The sequence below is a fragment of the Lissotriton helveticus genome, chromosome 1_1, assembly GCF_964261635.1.
Source record: "Lissotriton helveticus chromosome 1_1, aLisHel1.1, whole genome shotgun sequence".
In the NCBI taxonomy this organism is placed as follows: domain Eukaryota; kingdom Metazoa; phylum Chordata; class Amphibia; order Caudata; family Salamandridae; genus Lissotriton; species Lissotriton helveticus.
Window position 1 is genome coordinate 1,386,175,750 of NC_136057.1, and position 19,420 is coordinate 1,386,195,169.

Genomic DNA, 19,420 nt, shown 5'->3' on the forward strand with positions numbered 1-19,420 from the left:
AATACACTGAGGGAAGTCCTCAATGGAATCAGAACGAGTGAAGATCTTCCTAGGCGCACAGATTAACACCATACAGAGCAAAGTGTTCCCCAGTGACAAGAGAGCACTTGCCCTGCTGAAGGAGACACATCTGTACCAGACGGGGCCAGCTCTGACAGTGAGGACAGCGAGCAAGCTCATGGGGAATATGGCGTTGTGCATACACCTAGCCCCCAATATACGGCTCCACATGAGACCATTACAGGAATGGCTGCAACAACAATGGTCACAAGCTTCAGGTAGTTGGGAAGATCTAGTGGGTGTAACACAGGCAGTGCAGGAGGAGATAGCGTGGTGGAGCAAGGAGAACATAACAAAGGGGAAGCCTTTGACACCACGAAACCCAACAGTGACCATCACCACAGACGCATCCCAGAGACGATGGGGAGCACACATGAACCAACTCAAGGTGCGGGGCCAGTGGACTCCATCAGATGGGATCAAGCACATCAACTACCTGGAACTGAAGACTGTGTTCCTCGCACTAAAAGCCTTCCAGAAACCACTGTAGGGGAAAGTGTGTTGATACAAACCGACAACACCACAACCATGTTCTACATCAACAAACAGGGAGGAACACAATCAGTCGCACTATCCAACCTAGCACAGGACATATGTAGATGGGCCATCCCACTCAAGATAGCCCTCCTAGCTATACACCTACCAGGAAAGGATAACGTGGAGGCAGACTGGCTCAGCAGACAGACATCGGCATCCCACAAGTGGGAGCTCAATGCACAAGAAACACGAAGGCTATTTAAGAAGTGGGGAACACCAACAATAGACCTATTTGCAACACACCAGAATGCAAAATGCCGATACTTCGCAACCAGGGGAACAATCCCAGGGGAATGCCCTATGGATAAGCTGGGCGAAAAAAAAATTCCTACGCTTTTCCCCCTATACCACTGATGCACAGGGTACTCAGCAAATGCAGAACCAGCAACATGACGCTGATTCTGGTGGCACCACAGTGGGCTAGGCAGTAATGGTTCTCACAAATAGTGGAAATGGCGCAGGGACCACCTCAGAAGTTCGGGAAAAGGAAGGACTTCCTCTCCACCATGCACAACGGAGAGATACTTCAGCCAGAGAGCCTCTGCCTAGCTGCATGGCTCCTGAAGACCTAGTTTGCACACCTGAAACTCCTGGAGAGTACACTGCGGGTGCTACGAGAGGCAAGGAGACCTACCACACGGAGATGCTATGGGGCAAAATGGAAAAGATTCACACAATGGTGCATCAAGGTAAAACTACACAAGAAGATGACAAAGGAATAAACGGTGCTAACATATTTTACACACCTGCTAAAATCAATCTTAAGTTCTACCTCGCTGAGAGTACTCCTAGCAGCGATAGTAGCCGACACGAGGAGAGACAGGAAAGAGCTTCTTTACATCACAAGTAGTAAAAAGATTCCTGGAAGGGGCTAAAAGGATCACACCACCAAAAATGATGCTGCCATTGGCATGGAACCTTAATTTAGTCCTAACGGAGCTTATGAAGGCGCCTTTTGAACCCATCCATAAGGCCTCACTACAAATGCTTACGATGAAGACCGCCTTTCTAGTGGCAATCTCCACGCTACGCAGGTTAAGCGAACTGCAAGCACTAACGCTACAAGAACCTTACATCCAAATACACAATGACAGGGTGGTGATGAGAACGGACCCACTCTTAATGCCAAAGGTGGTCCCAAGGTTTCACATGAACCAGACCATACAGATACCAATCTTCTTTCAGAAACCATCCACAAGCGAAGAGAGGGCACTGCACACTCTGGATGCTAGAAGGGCAGTAACGCATTACATGGAAAGAACTAAAGAGCACAGGAAAACAAAGCAGTTCTTTGTGTCATTCGCAAGCAGTTTCCTGGGTAGACCAGTAACTAAGGCCACCATCGCACGATGGATCGCACAAACGATACAATTCTGCCACAAACAGGCAGGTCAAGATCTAATAGAGGGGGCACAAGCCCACTCTACCAGGAAAAAGGAAACAACAATAGCACATATGCCTGGCGGCAACATGTGCTTCAGTGCACACGTTCACTAAGCACTACTGTGTGGATATACAAATGAACAAGGAAGCACAAGTAGGACAGAAAGTGCTTCAACATATAGTCAACAACCAACGCTCATCTTCCACCCAGCCGCCGCAAACATAACAAACTGCTACAAAGTCTATGCACAGCATAGTGAATCCAGAAAGATTCACGCCGCAAAACGAATAGTTTCCTACCTGTCGGTATAGTTTTGCAGCTTGAAGATCTTTCTGGATTCACTGGCGAACCCACCCACCTCCGCCAGAAAGATGAGGCAGGAGAAGAAGGTGGAAATACAAGGACAATATAGAAACAGACACCTTAAGAGACAAAGTGGAAATTCATTCACTTTAAGGAAAAACTTGAAAACATTGCAAAAGGATTCACGAACACAAAAACAAGAAAAAAATAATCGGAAGATGGCGCCCAAAGGTGTGAGCTTCTGCAGGAAGCGTGCAGACGTCACAGGAAGGACACCAAAAGGTGGGACGGCGACGCCCACCTGGGCTACGGGAAAAAAAGCGAGAAAACACTACGATTCAGGACCCAACCACTAGACTGCGGAATAATGCACAGCCTAGTGAATCCAGAAAGATCTTCAAGCTGCAAAACTACACCGACAGGTAAGAAAATATTCGTTACTAGGGACAGGAGGCAGGAGTACCAATTGGGAGTTTGTTTTTAGGGAAGGAGCACTGACACTCGGCTCCTGGTTGGCAGGAACCCTGTGTACTACATTTGAAACCACATCAAAACCAGGCAAAAAGTGTGGGGGGAGGGCCAACCATAACCATGCAAAAGAGGCACCTTCTCAAATGGTGCGTGATATTTCTTCCTATATGATGTGACAAAGCAGTTACTTAGGTTTGCCAAAGCTGAATATATAGCGTATCTGAGCTGTGTTCGATGATAATGTGAACTGTTCTGCCTATTACAGTGCCTTTCAAGCTTTCTATTACCAACTCACACCTTGCCCTTAACCAACTCCAATTATCGCCTGTTATAATGTGGCTGAAGCTTATTAAATTTCTGACCCAGTGCAGACTGGACTACAGATCTGTCCATTTTTCTAAACTCTTTCCATGTAATTGTGTCATTTCTTCCTCACTCTCTTGTCATGTGCACTTGTGGCACAATTCTCTTGTCACTGCCTAAATCACCGCCCAGATCTCCTATTACTGTTCTTTTCCCTCATCAGAGTCTGCCTCCCTGTCCTTGTCCTCTGCCATTACTACCTCCATCTCCCGTCGCCCTCCACTTCTCCCCTTTCTATCACCTTTCCAGCCAGTATCCTCATATCCAGTATCGTCCGCATTCAACCTCTCTGAAAACTTCCCCTTATGCCCTTCTTTGACCCTCTCGCTAATCTGGTTCCTTATTATATTACTGACAGCGGCGGCTCCTCTGCTAAGGCAAAGTAGCGTTGCCCCACTGCTCTCAGAGTAGTTCAAAAAGGAAAAAAAGAACGCAACGTTATCATTTTATTTTTCCGTACTAGCTTTGGTGCGGGCTGGGCTGGCCAGAGCAGGGGGAGGAGTGGTGGGCACTCTCTATGTGGACATGACTGTTTGGTCGGCCGTCTTGCACCAGCCAAACAGTCATGAACACTCCCTGTTTGAGCGCCGAACCACTACTCTAGACCAATCAGGACGCTGCTGTCTTGCTGGTGACAGCAGCGTCATGATTGGCTTAGGAGAGCCTGTGTGCTTCCTGCTACCTGGAGTCTGAAGAGAAGAAGACTGAGGAGATGTGGCAGCAGTACCTTGGTAAGTGATATGTTTTTTTTGTTTGTTTTTTTCACCCACTACACCAACCCCGTTCGGTAGCAGCCACCACTTGTCACTGACCACTTCCTTGTAACTGGCCACCTTCCACCGTTTCTGCCCCTCTCAATTGTCACTGCCCCTCCCTCCTCAATTCTCATTAGTGTCACATTTCCTATCCGTGTCCACCTCTCCTGTCCCTGCCAAATTATCCTGTCATACCCAGCCTCTCCTGTCACTACCCAAACCCTCCAAGTCCAACCTCTTCTGTCATTGTGGAGAAGTGTGGCTCACTGGTTGGAGCAGGCAGACCCTGAAGCAGAGGTCATACCCGGGACCAGGGTTCAATTCCCGACGCGGCAGGGTCTCGAGCTCAAATGTCCACGGACTCGATAATTCTCGCTTCGGTGCCTGACCTAATCATGGGTTCACACTCTGCAACTCTGGGCATTAAGCTTGCTTAATCTCCACAACGGCCCCCCGCAGCGGGATGCCTGGCTTTCACCTTGGGGATGCCCTGTAGGGGCTATCTCACAGGGAAAAGCCAGGACGGGTTCCCAAGGCAAAGCGCTTAGAGACCCCTGGGTTATAAGCGCTATATAAATCCAAACATACTGGGCACCTCTACAGTCCGTGTCCCCTTTTCTTTCATTGTCCACCTTTTCCTGTCACTGCAGGCTTTCTATCACTATTCATTTCTGCTGTCGTGCTCTTTCGATTCTCAATCCTCTCAGAAGATGTTTTATATCCCCTCTATCACTCAATCCCCATCATTTCTACTTCATCGCTGCTGCCTCTCAATGCCTACCGTGCCCTGTCAATGCCCCTCTCCTGTCACTGCAAGGTTCTGTAACTGCTCATCTCTCTTCGCACCATGTACATTATCAGTAGTCTCTGCCATTGTATGCAAGGAATGCACACTGATAACAGGTTTGTACATTCAGTGTTGTTTCACATCATTTAACATTACGCCACTGTGCTGGAAATAGTGACATTTATTTAAAACAAGTTAATGCTTCTCCAGTACTTATTCGTAGGTACTGCATGTTTTGTATATAATGCATATTTGACATTACTCAAGTGGGTACTTTCATATTGTTACCATTTACATTCAGTAAAAGGCAATTAAAACCATTACAGCCCTTTCACGCGAGGAAAGAATAGGCCAATGAGGTCTCCAATGTTGATTCCAAGACAGACCTTGGAATGTCAAGGGACCGGCCAACTATACCACTCCTATTTTATCTCTCATTCTCTATTTATCAACATTGAACCTTCTTTTGTCCTTATGGCCCCATATAGTTTGTCAAAGTTTAGGGGTGGATTGATGCTATTTTTGCTAGTGAGTTGTATGAATGACTGGCAGTCCCTTTTTAGGTCTTGCTTAGACCGCTCCTGCGCGGTTTCTGCGAGGCATGCTGTATCTAGTGTATGGGGTTTCGGCACACCCCTTGCTGGTCATTAGTGCCTTTGTGCGTCTTTTAAAATCCTGTGCTTTTGGTTGGTGAATCCATCCCATTTGTCCCGCCTTTAGTTTTTTCATTCTGCCCATGGTGACTGCCCCTTTCGCATATCTTCTTTCTCCCGTGTGCATTTAGGTTGTTCTTGATGAACTATTTTTAAATTTGTCTTGCCTTGGGTTCGTGGATTGTTGGGTTTTAAGGGTGGTGAGAAACCACTCTTAAACCGAAGCAATTGTCCTCTTAGCTGACTGCATTTTCATTTTTAAATCGCCTTGCAACATGTTCACACAATGGTAAATACCGCGCCCCTCATCCGTGTTAATGCATTTTTTTATTTATGTGCTTTTGTATATAAAAAAATGTTTACAATATTTCAAACTCGCTCCAAGATATTGGAGCGCTTTATACAGAGCCTCCCGTCGATACTCTACCTCCTCTAGCCCTAGTTTCAATTCCGCCCTCGGAACGCGAGTGGAAAACAAGTGCTAGAGTGTTAAATGCGTGAGTGGGAAATACAGGCTGGCACGTGTACTTGTGGCGGACATTTTGAAGCAGGATGCATTCCTTGAACATCCAAGAATTACCTTCATCCAGATGGGTATTGGTGATAATTACTGTAAAAAAAACTTTGTTTTATTTGTTATTTTTAATACAACTTATCAGTAAGTGTTACAAGAAATTACTTTTTCCATAAAATTCAAATGTATTCTAGTTTATATTCTATGATGTAAAGCTATGCTTATAATAGAAAGTTTGAACATTAACTAATTGTTTTCAACAGTCTCGTCAAACGTGGACATTCTTCAAATGCTGATTGCGAGGTTGAAAGATGGTGACTAAGCTCCCATTGCCCTCGCTTGCTCCCGGACCGTGTTGTGGTTGAGGGGGGCGGGGTCCTCATTGTTCATAAAACCGTGCTAGGTGCCGCTTTACTGGGCGGTTTGCAAATTTGAAAGCTGCTTTCTTGTTTCTCTTGCCGCCTGCAATGGGTCTGCTGCGGTCTGAAGCAAGGGTAAAGTGCCTGCCTGCAGGGTCTCTAAAGTACCCAGGTGGACTGGTGACTCTCTGCCCGACATCTGCAGGAATTGCACTGTATGCATAGCACGCACGGATAAACCGAACCGGTTCTAGGCGCTCTGGTAGAGCAGTATGCCAATTTTAATCTCGCTGAGGATATTGTAGCTATTTTCCTGAACGCCCAACCCAGAATCGCAGACTGTACTTTTTTGAAGCGGCGTTCTAGTATATAATGGAAGTGGCAGCAATTTCCTTCAGGCAGCTTCTCTTGGCTTCCAGCCATCCGCGTAGGAGATGGTTTCAACTGCTGACCTCCGACTTTTCAGTTAAGCATTCTGTTTTTTAAAAAACATTTACATTACAATGCTAATAGCTCTAACTTTAAAAAATGCATGACCTATTGCATTTCAAATGCTTGTTTCTTTTCTTTTTTTAAATGTATCTCTTTCCTACCCCCAGAATCTGCTCTCTGACAGCCTCCTTGCATGCCCGCAGCCAGACGAAGGCAAAAACCAAAGGAAAGCGACCCGGCAGACAACAAGACATTCCAGTCAAAAAACCCAAGGCAGGTCGGACCAGCAAAGCCCAGCGCCGTCGGCTGACTGGAAAACGAGGACAGAACCGAGAGTGATGGCAGGCGAGTGGAACAACAGTGCTGTCTTTGGGAAGAAGGCCTTATAATTAGATGAGAGTGGAGCTTGGGATTTTGTCATTTGTGCTGAAGGTCAGATGTTGCTGGCTCGCACTCTTGTCTCATGATACCAAGTCCACACATTGAGGGCATGTGTGGTAGGACAGCCCCGTTACTCGGACATATGGAGCCTGGAGCAGTTCCAGTTCCTCCAGTGCATTTACGGGTCTAGTCCTGCCAAGGACAAAATGCCACAGAATCTTTGTCGTTCATTTGCCACAGCAAAAGGATAAATCCTCTGGGTTTCCACATTGAGGTTGCCAGGATGTGGTGTTAACAATTTTGTTCTCAGGGTGTATTTTCCAAATACATTTGTTTAGGACAGAACATCTTCTTGGCATGAATGTCCAACTTGGATCTGATAAAGAGCTGTAAGAATCGACCAGTGTGGGTTTTCTTTTGGCATTGAGGACCCCCTCACACCAGCTACTCACCGTTCCCAAAACACATGCTTACCTTCTTCATGATCATGACCACCCATGCTTTCCGAGTTCTGCTGCTTGCAGCTCCCTGACCTATGTTTGTATATCTGAAAGTTTCTTTAAATAAAGATTTTTGTCGATGTCTTGTTTTTATATATGTGCATGCTTTTTCCTCGGTCCAGGGGCTGGTAAGTTTAGGTACTTAAAGGAGAAGTCGTTTGGGTCAAGTAGGGCGATGTGACCACTTTAGCATCTGGAAAGCAAGAGTTTTAAACATTGGGAAGGGAAGCATAAGCACAGGTCTTCAACTTACTTTCTGCTTTACCCTCCTTAGGTGATATAATGTTGCCTGTCAGCGAGGGCACTGGCGAATAGTTGTGGAGCAGGTGTCTATGAAGGCAGTTCATCTGTCACAATCCCTTTCTTAGTACTCTAGTTTTCCAGACAGGGTAGTTCTTTTAGTGGGCACTAGCTTTTGGATGATATACCTTTCCTCGAGTGCCAAAGAACTCACTGCCTCTTATCAAGTTACAACATGTTACTCTTATGAAATTGAACAAGCACATACTTAATCAGATATCAAACGATACTCTATTCCCAAACCTAGACCAACTACTGCAAGAGTAGATGGCAATAAAACATAGCTGCAAAACTTACACCTAAGGCTGTATTACACATACGGTGCATTTTGCGTGCACCTTTTAAAATGTGCGCCCGGCGCAATCAAGGAAAATGCATTGTATTATGGTGAACGCGATGCCCCCAGGGTAGATGGGAATTGGCCCCGCACTAGGGGCAGTGCATTCACGGAAAATACGGAGCGGCTGCTTTGAAGCCGCTCCGTGTTTTTACAGTGCAGGCGGCAACCCACCTGCACTTTCAAAGGGGATTTGAAATCCCTTTGAAAGTGGCTGCAGTAAGTGACTTAACCCGCCTGCAAGAGGATGCCTGGGGGGTCCATGGGACCCACTTTTACCTCGCCAGAGGACTGCGATCCGGGAACGCACTTACAGTGCGTCACCTTCACCTGGGAGCTTATTTGCCTCTATGCAGGGGTCTGTAATACAGCACGGGCACAAAGGCTAAAAGGATTCCCTCATTTGCATGGTACCACGCCCCCTCTTGAGGAAGCGCTGGCGATGTAAGTGCCCCAGCACTTTCGGTATTACAGAACGGTTTGCGACCCCTTCTGTAATACTAAAGTGCCCCGGGGATGAGGCTGAGCAAACATCCGTTGTGCCCCCCGAGGCACTTCTATAATACGCCCCAGATGATCAGCATTCCCATTTCTTTGGGATAAATGTCTACAAAATGTATTTAGTACAGTATTAAAAGCCACCAAGATATAAAACGTTTACAAAAGGAATAAAATATTTGTGCATGTGTCATGTTACCATTTGGTGCCTACCCTTTGCACTTGCTCTGCAAACGCCTAGGAAGGTGGATAAAAGCCATTGGTGATGCAGTCCCTCCAGAATGGAGGGATATTTAAAATGTAAGATTATTTAGCTAATGTGTTAGCTCTGGCTTCCTGCTTGTTCCACAAAGTCAGATAAAAGTCTGCCTCCTGGACCAATACCTTCATAGTTCGCCTGGAATGAGAAAAAGTGTGTGCTGAAAGTCCAATAATTAACTGCCAGACACAGGACTCGGCTTGTAACTGTAACCACTTAAGGGCAGAACCATGCATGCGAGCCTGGAAAAACCTGGCCCTGTGATCTGACTTGGGCGTAGAGTAAGCTGCGCTACCAAAGGTGGAGCAGGCCCCTTACTCTCAGGATAATAATAAAGCACGGGAGAGACATGAGGGAAGTAGAGCAAGGGGTGAGAGAACATGCCTTGATTATAAGAAAATGTGGGCAGAGGATGGAAAGCTGGAGTTAATAAAATAGGAATTTTTATATAGGCGTGAGGGAGGAAGCGGGGATAACCTCTCTGTTTTGGTATTTTTAAGATTGGAAGAGAGTGAGAAAATAACCAGGTTTGAACAGAAGAAAGACAAATGGTTTCTTTCAGACACCTCATGGAAAGTTTTGTCCGCATACAACTGACTGTAATGACCAGAGGAGGAAATGCGGGAAGCATTGGGGAAACCTTGTGTTGGAATTAATGAAGACAGGAACCAGGAATCGGCAAGTACACTTTATTGGCCATCTACTCTCCTCAATCACAGTAGGCCAACATTCTAAGGTAAGCTTCAGGTGGGTGAAACCAACAGGGAAGAAGGTGTAGGGGTGAGCGGAATATACCATTAAGGTAAAGAGGAGGACATAACACCTTGTAAATGGAGAATTGGAGAGGGTTAAGCACAGGGCCTTGAGGAGCATCACATTGAAGAAGTGTTAGTTATGGCCTGGCCAGAATGACTGGGAGTGCCCCGAAGGACGCGACCGCTGTGCTGGAGGTCCAAACAGATGCAGAATTAGAGCCTGACGTTCCCCCAATGCTAACGGGTGTCCCAGAGGTCACTGGTACCATGGGTGTTTATATCAAATGAATGCCAATTATGCCTGACCAGTTTTGAGTTCTGTGCCCCTGGGGGCCTCTGTTGAATGCCAATGATCCCAGGTACCACCAGTCCATGGCGAAAAACGCTGGATCTTGGAAACCAGGTAGAAGTCTCACCCTGAGCTGTGCTCCATGCCTCCGACTACCCGGTCTCCCTTTGCTCCACCGACTTAACATAGGAAGCTTGCTCCTTGCATCACATACTCCTCACCATTGGTCTCGTGGGACCTCTGCTCACATTGAGTGGTAGTCTTTTGGGCGCCTTTATATCTTGGGACCGTTTTTCTGATTTTCAGCCACTTAGGCTGAACCCTCTCTGCCTAGAGTTCTCATCCAGACTGCTGTAAAAGGTAGACATTGTAGCACAAAAGCACTATTATTTTTGTTATGGGGTTGTATGTCGGCCCTAGAAAGTGCCACAAACTTCTGATTTTTGTGTTTTCAATTTTGCTGGTCTACTTTTCTATTCAAAGAAGTACTAGGTGTTTATTTACGACAGTCTTGTTCACAATGGACAAGGTTTTTTTTTAAGTTGCAGAGTTTTTTTCAAATTTTCTGCCATCTAATGGAGTAAACGTTAAATGTGTGCCCTTTCTATTAGAGAGTGAGGTGTAATATGGAAATAAATTGAAGTCCACAAGTACTTCAGACTTTGACAAACCAGTATCAGCAGACACTGTCCAGTAACCGCAAACTGCCCGAAAGCCTAGAGTAGAGCCTTTCATCAGCTATCACAATTTCTGCCGAGAACTCAGTCTAGTGGCATTCCTCTAGGAACCCATTTCAAGGTCACCTTTTTCAGTCTCTTCTCGAATTGTTGCAACTGCCCTCACAGTGTGGTTCAATATTGTGGAAAAGCAGCCTTTCACAGTCTTTCTCCTACAGTTCCATGTTTGCAGGTATTCCGGGCCCTTCCCTTTGTGAAATGCTGTTGTGCCACCTGAGTATTCGTATGTGGATCCGGAGTAGGGATTAATCCAGCCATTTTCGACCATAAGTGGCTTTGTGAATCAGGCTATAGGATTTTGGTAAAGCACCATGTTGTGTAGGAGTCTTATATAAAACGTGTTAAAGAAATAAAATTAAAAATAGCTAATTTGTAGGTCTTTTCACCTGTTCTCTACTAACACCGCACCTAGGACCAGATGTACGACCAGCAATTTTGCGACTCGCTAATTGTGTTGCAAATTGCGAGTCACAAAATCGGATGTACTACAGTGTGTTTAACACTGTTTGTGCTTCCCAATGGGGTTGCAAATTGCGAGCCTCATGAATATTTCAGAGCCTGTCACAAAGGGGAAGGTGTCCCCTGGGTGGGGACCCCTTCTCATTTGCGACTCCATTACCACCCTCTTGAAGAGGGTGGTAATATGAGAGTGTTTTGCGACCGCTATTGCGGTTGCAAAGCATTTGTAGAGTCACTATTTGGAACGAAACGCCCCTTTCAAATTGCGAGTCTCTAAACACTTTTTTGCGAGTCGCAATTCATTTGCGTCTCACAAAATGGTTAGTACATGGCCATTCCAACCCATTTGCGCATGCTAAAATTGGTCGTACAGCTGGCACCTAGTCGATTAGTGCCCGGGGGGTAGATGGAATGTATGAAACAAACTAATTCATTTTCCTTATAAACTATGTACCGGACAAAATTTGCAGAGAAAATTAATTTGTTTGTTTCATACATTCCATCTACCCCAGGGCACTTCTTCATGGCCATTAAAATAAAATCTGCCAGAAACAGCCTTCTCATTGTGCATCTCGTGGTCAGTAAACAAAGTCTCCTTATTGGTGATTCAGAAACTGACCAAATAAAGAAAATGCTCCTAAATATATGCTATATGAATACTGGTTCTTAACAGAAATATATACTAAAATGCAGATTAATGGTCTGATTTAGAATTTGGCAAACTGGTACTCAGTCACAAACGCGACTGGTAACCCAGTCGGCCTTATTGCAAGTGCCATAGGATATAATACACTTGTAATAAGGCAAACTGGATACCCGTCAGGTCTGTGATGGGGTAACCGATCTGCAAAACTCTAAATCAGGCCCTTAGTCCATTCTAAGATTATGGCAAAAGTATTTAACTGGAGGATATGCATTTAAATGTGTTTCCTGGAGGACTGTCTGTTTCCCGTGAGTCTGCTGGTGCAAGAAACTGCTTGGCCTCGTTGAAGCAAGGTGGTATGGGAAAACTATTTGCCGAAAATCTAACATGTCTCCATGTTGGATGTATGACATTACAACGCATGCTTTTACCACGCATGCTTTTACATCGCGGTTTTTACAACTCATACCATTACAATGCATAGCGCTTTGGGGTGCTGGATAGTGAATAGTTTAATTTACTATTCCAACTCCAGTCCCCGTGGACACTAGGGAAGGTGTTGGATAGTAAATTAAATCTATTCCCTATCCTAGAGCGCCCCCCAGCGCAATGCGTTGTAATGGTTTGCGTTGTAAAAGTTGCGATGTAAAAGCACTGCGTGGTAAAGGATGTTTCCCCTCCAGGTTGCATAGTTCTCTCCTTAAGTGTTAAAAGCGTGCACAGGACAGCAACATGTTGCCAGTGCGTACTTTTTCGACTTGGTCATTCTTTTTATGCAATGTGCTTCAAAGCTCAATGATGTAAGTGTAAGACGTCAGGATCCTTACTACTTAGTGCACTGCCCCCTTCTGCTCAATTATGCAAGCGGGATATGGGTGGAATGCTTGAATTAATCTCGGCCACTAGTATTTACTCTCAGTCCATTGTTAATTTGCACACCATGCCACCTCAGTTTGGACCCACACATATAAATCAGTCTTGACCCTTCTCCAATAGGAACCATCCAGCCTGAACTGCGGATGTCTCCTTCCTGAACTGGAACACAAACAACCCAAGACAAGTTTCGCCCTGATTGGGGCTCTTTGGTCGTGTGTAGCTTGGTTTCAGTGACACAGTGAGCACGGGAGACATGTCTGGACATACCCGAAACACTTAGGGCATCGCACTGAAGGATGTGGAAAAAAGTGTATTCAGTTGACACCCTTTTGCTTAAGTTCAGCTGGAAAAGTGTTGCCACATAATACACGATCTGTATATTTTGCAGATTTCACAAAAATGATTTTGTAGCTTAAAGAGACCAACATTTGTTATATAAAAAAAACAAAGTGTCACCCGGTGTTAAGTGCAGCAGTGGCAGATCCCTTACAAAGTTTAATTTGGAAATAAGTCAGATGCTGATTGTTGTTTCCAGGAGTTACACTGGTAATAGAGAGTGGCAATTATTGTCCAGACAGTATTAATATATGCGACCATCCCTGTGATTCAGGGAACACAATTGTACATGAAATTGCATATAGAAATAGGGTAAACTTATTGAAATGATCACAGAAGCAACTGACAGCTTAAACAGACACACTGCAGATCCATAGAAGTTGTGCATGTGTGTCAGGGTGAAGTTCTTTTGCAAAGCTGTCCCAAAGTAGAGAAAAGTTCAACACACTAAACAAAAACTGACAACCTTCCAACGCGAAAGTACTCGATACCCTGTGTTTTAACCCCTTCCATGCTCATAACGAGCTCAGCTCGTCATGCAGTACACTGGTCGTGTGCTTATGACAAGCTGACCTTGTCATGAACAATGATAAATCTGACTTGTCAGCACCCAGCGGGAATTGCTGTAGCAGTCAAGGTGTTGACATTTTCCTTTTTGGTGCCTTTAGCATCTCTACTGCTTTAGTGCCCCTGTGGACCAACTCGGGCACAGATCAGGCCCAGAAAACCTGAACTGAGCTTGTATCGCATGCCAGAAGTCTACACAGTGCATGTCGCTCAGATTCGTGCATAAATATTTAAGACTTCAGAGTGCCTGAATGTATACAAGCTTTTTTTGTGTGCATGCCCTGTGTAAAGTACGCAAAGCCCTGCACCAGTGTCCACCAGGCACGGCCTGCAGCCAATCAGCATCCTTACAATTATTTTGTTTTATTGTGGGACAAGGTCATAGAATTTATATGGATTTCTTGACTTAAAGGAGCACGTTTTGCCATCCTGAGTGTTAAAGGGTGGTGGCTAAACTTTGTCTTGTTGCTTAAAATGGTCACGAGAATTCTGGATTTGAGTCTTTTAACTGCTCTAAATCGCTGTGAGTGTTGTGGGGGACAGAGACATTGTCATTCGTATGATGACATTTTATCCCCCATGCAACAATCAGTGGGTCTACATCATGACAACAATATTTTATGTGGATTTTGAAGAAATAGGACATGGTCCTGCAGTAGGCCTCTGCCTTGTGTACACTCAATGGAGGAGGGCATGTGGTATGAGATTGTAAGAAATCTTTTTAACATGATACACAGAAATTGTGATGGTATGTTGGGTGACTCCAAGGCAATGCTGGTCAATTGGTTGAGCATGAAAGGTGGCAAGACTGTTACTGTATTCCCATTGAATATGGAAAAAAAAGGTTAGCATAGGTGACTACACTGTGGTTACTCTCACCTATATGGTCGCCCTTAAGCATATCTAGCTCCTCCTGTAGCAGTGCTTCATTCTGCATTCCGCTTTGTGATCCGCCACAACTCCACTCACTCCTCCTTGGTTGGAAAACTGATCTTCTCTGGAGCTCCACGACGAACAAGGAATGTAGAGTCTCTCCTGCTTGGACCTTGACTTTCAGGCAAGAATACTGGAAGAGTCAGGCATTCTGGTAGTGCAACAAGACTTTAAAACTTACTCCCACCAGACCTTCGCACAGCCTTCTACCTGTTCACATTCTAAAGGGAACTCCGAATCCTCTTATTTGAGAAGCACGTTGGTTCAAGTGGGGATCACTGTTTGCCTCTCCTATGTTGATTTAACCTCTCTTTCCTGTTACGAAATTTCTGCTCTTTACTCTCTTGGTTACTAGCTTATACTGGGTCCAAACTGTGGTGGCATACTGTGCAAAATAGCGATAGACTGGTATGCGGCCTGAGTAATTACCAAGGTCAGTCCACACCCGCCCCTGCCTCAAAATCCTCCTAGTCCGAATTTTCTGGCCCATTCAACACCAGTGGGGGGCAGGGTTCACCATCACCTCCTTCCCTGGCGCTCCATCATATCAGACAGGTGGGTGCTGCAAATCGTCCGAAGGGGCTACTCCCTCCCCTTCGAGGCGACCCCTCCAGCCATGCCACCTCAGTACCACCGCATGTCTGGGGATCACTTGCGACTTCTACAGGGGGAAGTTACGGCCCTCTTGGCCAAGGGGGCTGTCGAGCGCGTTCCTGGGCCAGAAGTAGGACGTGGTTGCTATTCCCACTACTTTCTGGTACCCAAGAAGGGCAAAGGAGGCCTATGCCCGATCTTGGACCTTCGGAGTGTCAACGGCTTCCTTCGGAAGGAGAAGTTCAAGATGCTGACTTAGGCTCAGGTCCTGGCTGCCCTGGACCCAGAAGACTGGATGGTAACGTTGGACTTTCAGGACACATATTTCCACATCCCCGTCCTGCCGGCCCACAGGCATTACCTGCGGTTCATGGTAGGCCACGAGCACTTTCAGTTTACCGTGCTCCCTTCGGCCTTACCAGCGCCCCACGGGTGTTCACGAAAGTGATGGCGGTGGTCGCAGCTCATCTGCGCAGATTGGGGGTTTCAGTCTTTCCCCATCTCGACGACTGGTTGTTGAAGGCGGGCTCGCCCCAGACAGTCGTCTCCCACCTCCAGACTACGGCCGACCTCCTGCATTCGCTGGGGTTCTCCATCAATGTGCGGAAGTCACACCTGTATCCCTCTCAGAAGCTCCTTTTCATCGAAGCGGTTCTGGACTCAGCGCAGTTTCGGGTTTATCCCCCAAAACAGCGGGTTCGGGATATTCAGGCTCTGATTCCGATCTTTCAGCCTTTATCCCGGGTCTCGGTCAGGTTGACGCTGCAGCTCCTGGGGCTGATGGCCTCCTGCATCCTTCTGGTGCATCACGCCCGGTGGCTGTGGCGGATGCGGGCTCTGCAGTGGGACCTGAAGTTTCAGTGGGCACAGCATCAGGGCAACCTGTCCAACCACGTTCGGACCTCTGAGGGCACCGCAAGACAGTTGCAGTGGTGGCTCACGAACCGCGATTGGGTCAGCGGCAGATCTCTCTCCCAACCCCAACCGAAGCACGTAGTGGTGACGGATGCGTCCCTCCTGGGATGGTGTGCCACATGGGAGAGAGGGAGATCAGAGGCCTCTGGTCTCCGGCAGATTACCGGCTCCACATCAACCTTCTAGAGCTGCGGGCGATCCGGCTTGCACTGAAGGCATTCCTTCCCTCTGTCCGGGGAAGTGTAGTGCAGGTGTTCACGGACAAAACCACTGCCTTGTGGTACTGCAACAAACAGGGCGGGGTGGGGTTGTGGACCCTTTGTCAGGAGGCTCTGCACCTCTGGCAATGGCTGGAACACCAGGGCGTCACCCTGGTGGTTCAACACCTGGCAGGTTCCCTGAACGCCAGGGCGGACGAACTCAGCCGCCAGTGCATGATGGATCACGAATAGCGTCTGAACTCTGACGTGGCGCAAGGCCTCCTTCAGCAGTGGGGAGAGCCCTGGTTAGATCTATTCGCCACCGAAGAGAACGCGCAACGTCATCAGTCCTGCGCGTTGGAATTTCCAAGGCGGCACTCGCTCGGAGACGCTTTTTGTCGCGAGTGGAGCTGCGGTCTGTTGTACGCCTTTCCGCCTATACCACTTCTGCCCAGAATGCTGAAGAAGATCAGACGCGACCGGGGCCCAAGTCATCCTTGTGGCTCCGGACTGGGCGCGAAGGTACTGGTATCCCGAGCTCCTTAGCATGTCAGTTGATCCCCCCGATTCGTCTGCCTCTTTAGAAGGACCTTCTGTCGCAGCAGCAGGGGACGGTTCTCCACCCGAACCTGTCCAGCCTCCACCTCCATGTGTGGAGATTGAGCGGCGACAGTTGAGTCCATTTGAATTGCCTCCTGAAGTTTGTGATGTGATTCTGGCAGCCAGGCGTCCCTCCACAAAATCGGTATACACCTGTAGGTGGAACAAATTTGTGGCATGGTGCACAGCAAAGGCTGTGGATGCACTCTCTGCCCTCCTTTCTGAGGTTCTCTTCTTCCTCCTTTCTCTTGCCCAGCAGGGCTCTGCTCTGGGCACTCTTAAGGGCTACCTCTCTGCCATTGCAGCCTTCTTGAGGCTTCCTGATAAGCCTTCTCTTTTCAAGTCCCCTGTTGTAAATAGATTCTTGAAAGGCATCACCCACATGTTTCGTCCTGTACCTTTCGTGAAGCCTCAGTGGAACTTGAACCTTGTTCTAACCTATCTGATGTGCGCTCCTTTCGAGCCACTTCACAATTGCCCTCTTCGTCTCCTGACCCTTAAGACTGCATTCCTGGTTGCCATCACCTCTGCCAGGAGAGTGAGTGAGCTCCAGGCTTTATCTTCTAAGCCTCCTTTCCTTTCTGTCCCTCCGGACAAAGTTGTTTTAAAAACTCGTCCTTCTTTCCTGCCCAGGTGTTTACGGCCTTTCACATCGGGCAGTCCATCACCTTGCCCACCTTCTTTTCGCCTCCGCATCCTTCGAAGGAGGAAGAGAGGCTCCACCGTCTGGACCCAAAACGTGCGCTCTCCTTCTACCTTGATCGCACACGCCAGTTCCGGGTGGACGACCAGCTCTTTGTTGGTTACGTGGTCGCTAAGAAGGGACGGGTTGTGCACACACTAACCATCTCTCGGTGGGTCGTGTTGTGCATCAAGGTCTGTTACTCCTTAGCTAGAAAGGAGCCCCCTTTTGGGCTGAGGGCCCATTCCACTCGGGCCACGGCGGCTACTACTGCCCTGGGTCGGGGAGTCCCCTTGCAGGACATCTGTCAGGCAGCTACGTGGGCCTCGCTGCACACGTTCGCTAGATACTACTACCTGGACAGCCAAGTCTGGAGAGGTGGCTTCTTCGGCCGTTCCGTTCTCCAGGACTTTCTGGTGTGATCCTGGTTCGCAGACCCACCACCGGGGTTGGTATTGCTGGGGTATCTATTCTAAGGTAAGGAATCTAACCCTAACCTGTTTCTTTCAGATGCACAAGTTACTTACATTCGGTAACGATATATCTGTAAGGGGAGGAAATGGTTTCATGGTGTTTCATAAGAGTCTAGGAATGTGTTGAGTGACTTCCACATCCCACTGGTTGCTGGCCTCCAGGGCGAGTTCTGTAGTGCAATGTTATCCGCACCTCTGAGGTGCGTAACCCAGTTAGCCCAGCCTTTGTATGAGGTCTTAATTGTGTCTTTCCAATTGGCTAGGACCATTTTTACCACAGCGGTCAGCAGCAGGTCTGGTAGGTCTTTGTCATGCTCTGATCTTAGTGTGGTCATGAATGCGGTGGCGAGGGAGGAAAATTCAGTTGTTAGCGTGCAGCCCAGTGCTCTAATTATGAAACCAAAGATTTTCTCCCAGAATGTTTATAAATAAAATATATATTAAAAATAACTAATACTTGCCTCCCTAGCCATTCCTTTAGCTTTGGGGACCTGGAATAATCCGAACTGTCGCACTTGCAGGTGCGAGAGATGGTTAGTAGTTGTTTTGGCAGCGACTACAGGGGCAGTGGGTGGTGCAAGCTGCAGTGGCCTCTTTGCATTTATTTCACAAATTAAGCACTGCTCATAGCCCACCACAAGAGGGCGGCTGAGTTCAGCAAATGTTCTAAAAAAAAAAAAATAATGTAATGTTGCTAAAGCAGTGGGCGAGGTGAAAGTGCAACATTGTATTTTTTCTGGGTTTCAGAAAGTTCTTGCTCCGAATTTGACCTCGGTCAATTTACTGTCGAGACACGTGACGTTGGAGTATATTGAGGTAGAATTTGTGACTAACTGGCCAGTTTCAGAGTATCTTTAAAATTGCATGTAACCAATACATTTTAAGGTATTTTTTTCAGCTCTCCAAGACGAGACCGAATCAAATGGTGAACTGCCCGCACCCAAAAAAATGCTACCTTGTAAATGATTCTACATTTAGGAGAGTATGTATAGTAACGGCCAGAGCTGCCAGCTTTGGAACTGGGGCACCAGGTTAGAGTCTCAGCGTCTGCTTAATGTCCTGTGATTCTAGGCAAACCGGATAATCTCCTCATGCCTACAAAAATAAAATGAACGTGTCCGTGTGTAAAGAAAGCGGCGCTTAAATTAAGCGCTACAATACCTTCCGGCCGAGTTTAAGCTCTACAACACTGCAAAAAAAAAAAAAAAAATAGTAGACTAACACTTATGGCCATTGTGGTTTTTTTTTGTATTACAGACTCTGCGTAAGTGTAAATTAACCCCTTCTGCCCCCAAGCTGGACTCGATCTATCGTGAGAGGAAGGTTTAAATCGCGATTAAGCCATCGGCGCAGAATCGAAATTGCTCCCGAGCAGAGACCGCGGGCTTTACCGAGGAGGCGTGGCCTGGGTGAGGTGATTGACAGCTGCGGGGAGGGTGCAAAAAGCAGGCTGCACGGGGAGACTAGT

At 47.0% G+C, this 19,420-nt stretch overlaps 1 protein-coding gene across 1 annotated transcript in view; it reads left to right on the forward strand.

Annotated features, from left to right (window-relative positions):
• Positions 1–7,581, forward strand: part of NOL12 (nucleolar protein 12) — a 66,632-nt gene extending 59,051 nt beyond the window's left edge. The window contains exon 6 of the mRNA XM_078684087.1: positions 6,786–7,581. Coding sequence (XP_078540213.1) covers positions 6,786–6,957 — 172 coding nt within the window. The 3' untranslated portion in view covers positions 6,958–7,581. The remainder of the gene's footprint in view (positions 1–6,785) is intronic.
• The last annotated feature ends 11,839 nt before the right edge of the window (positions 7,582–19,420 follow it).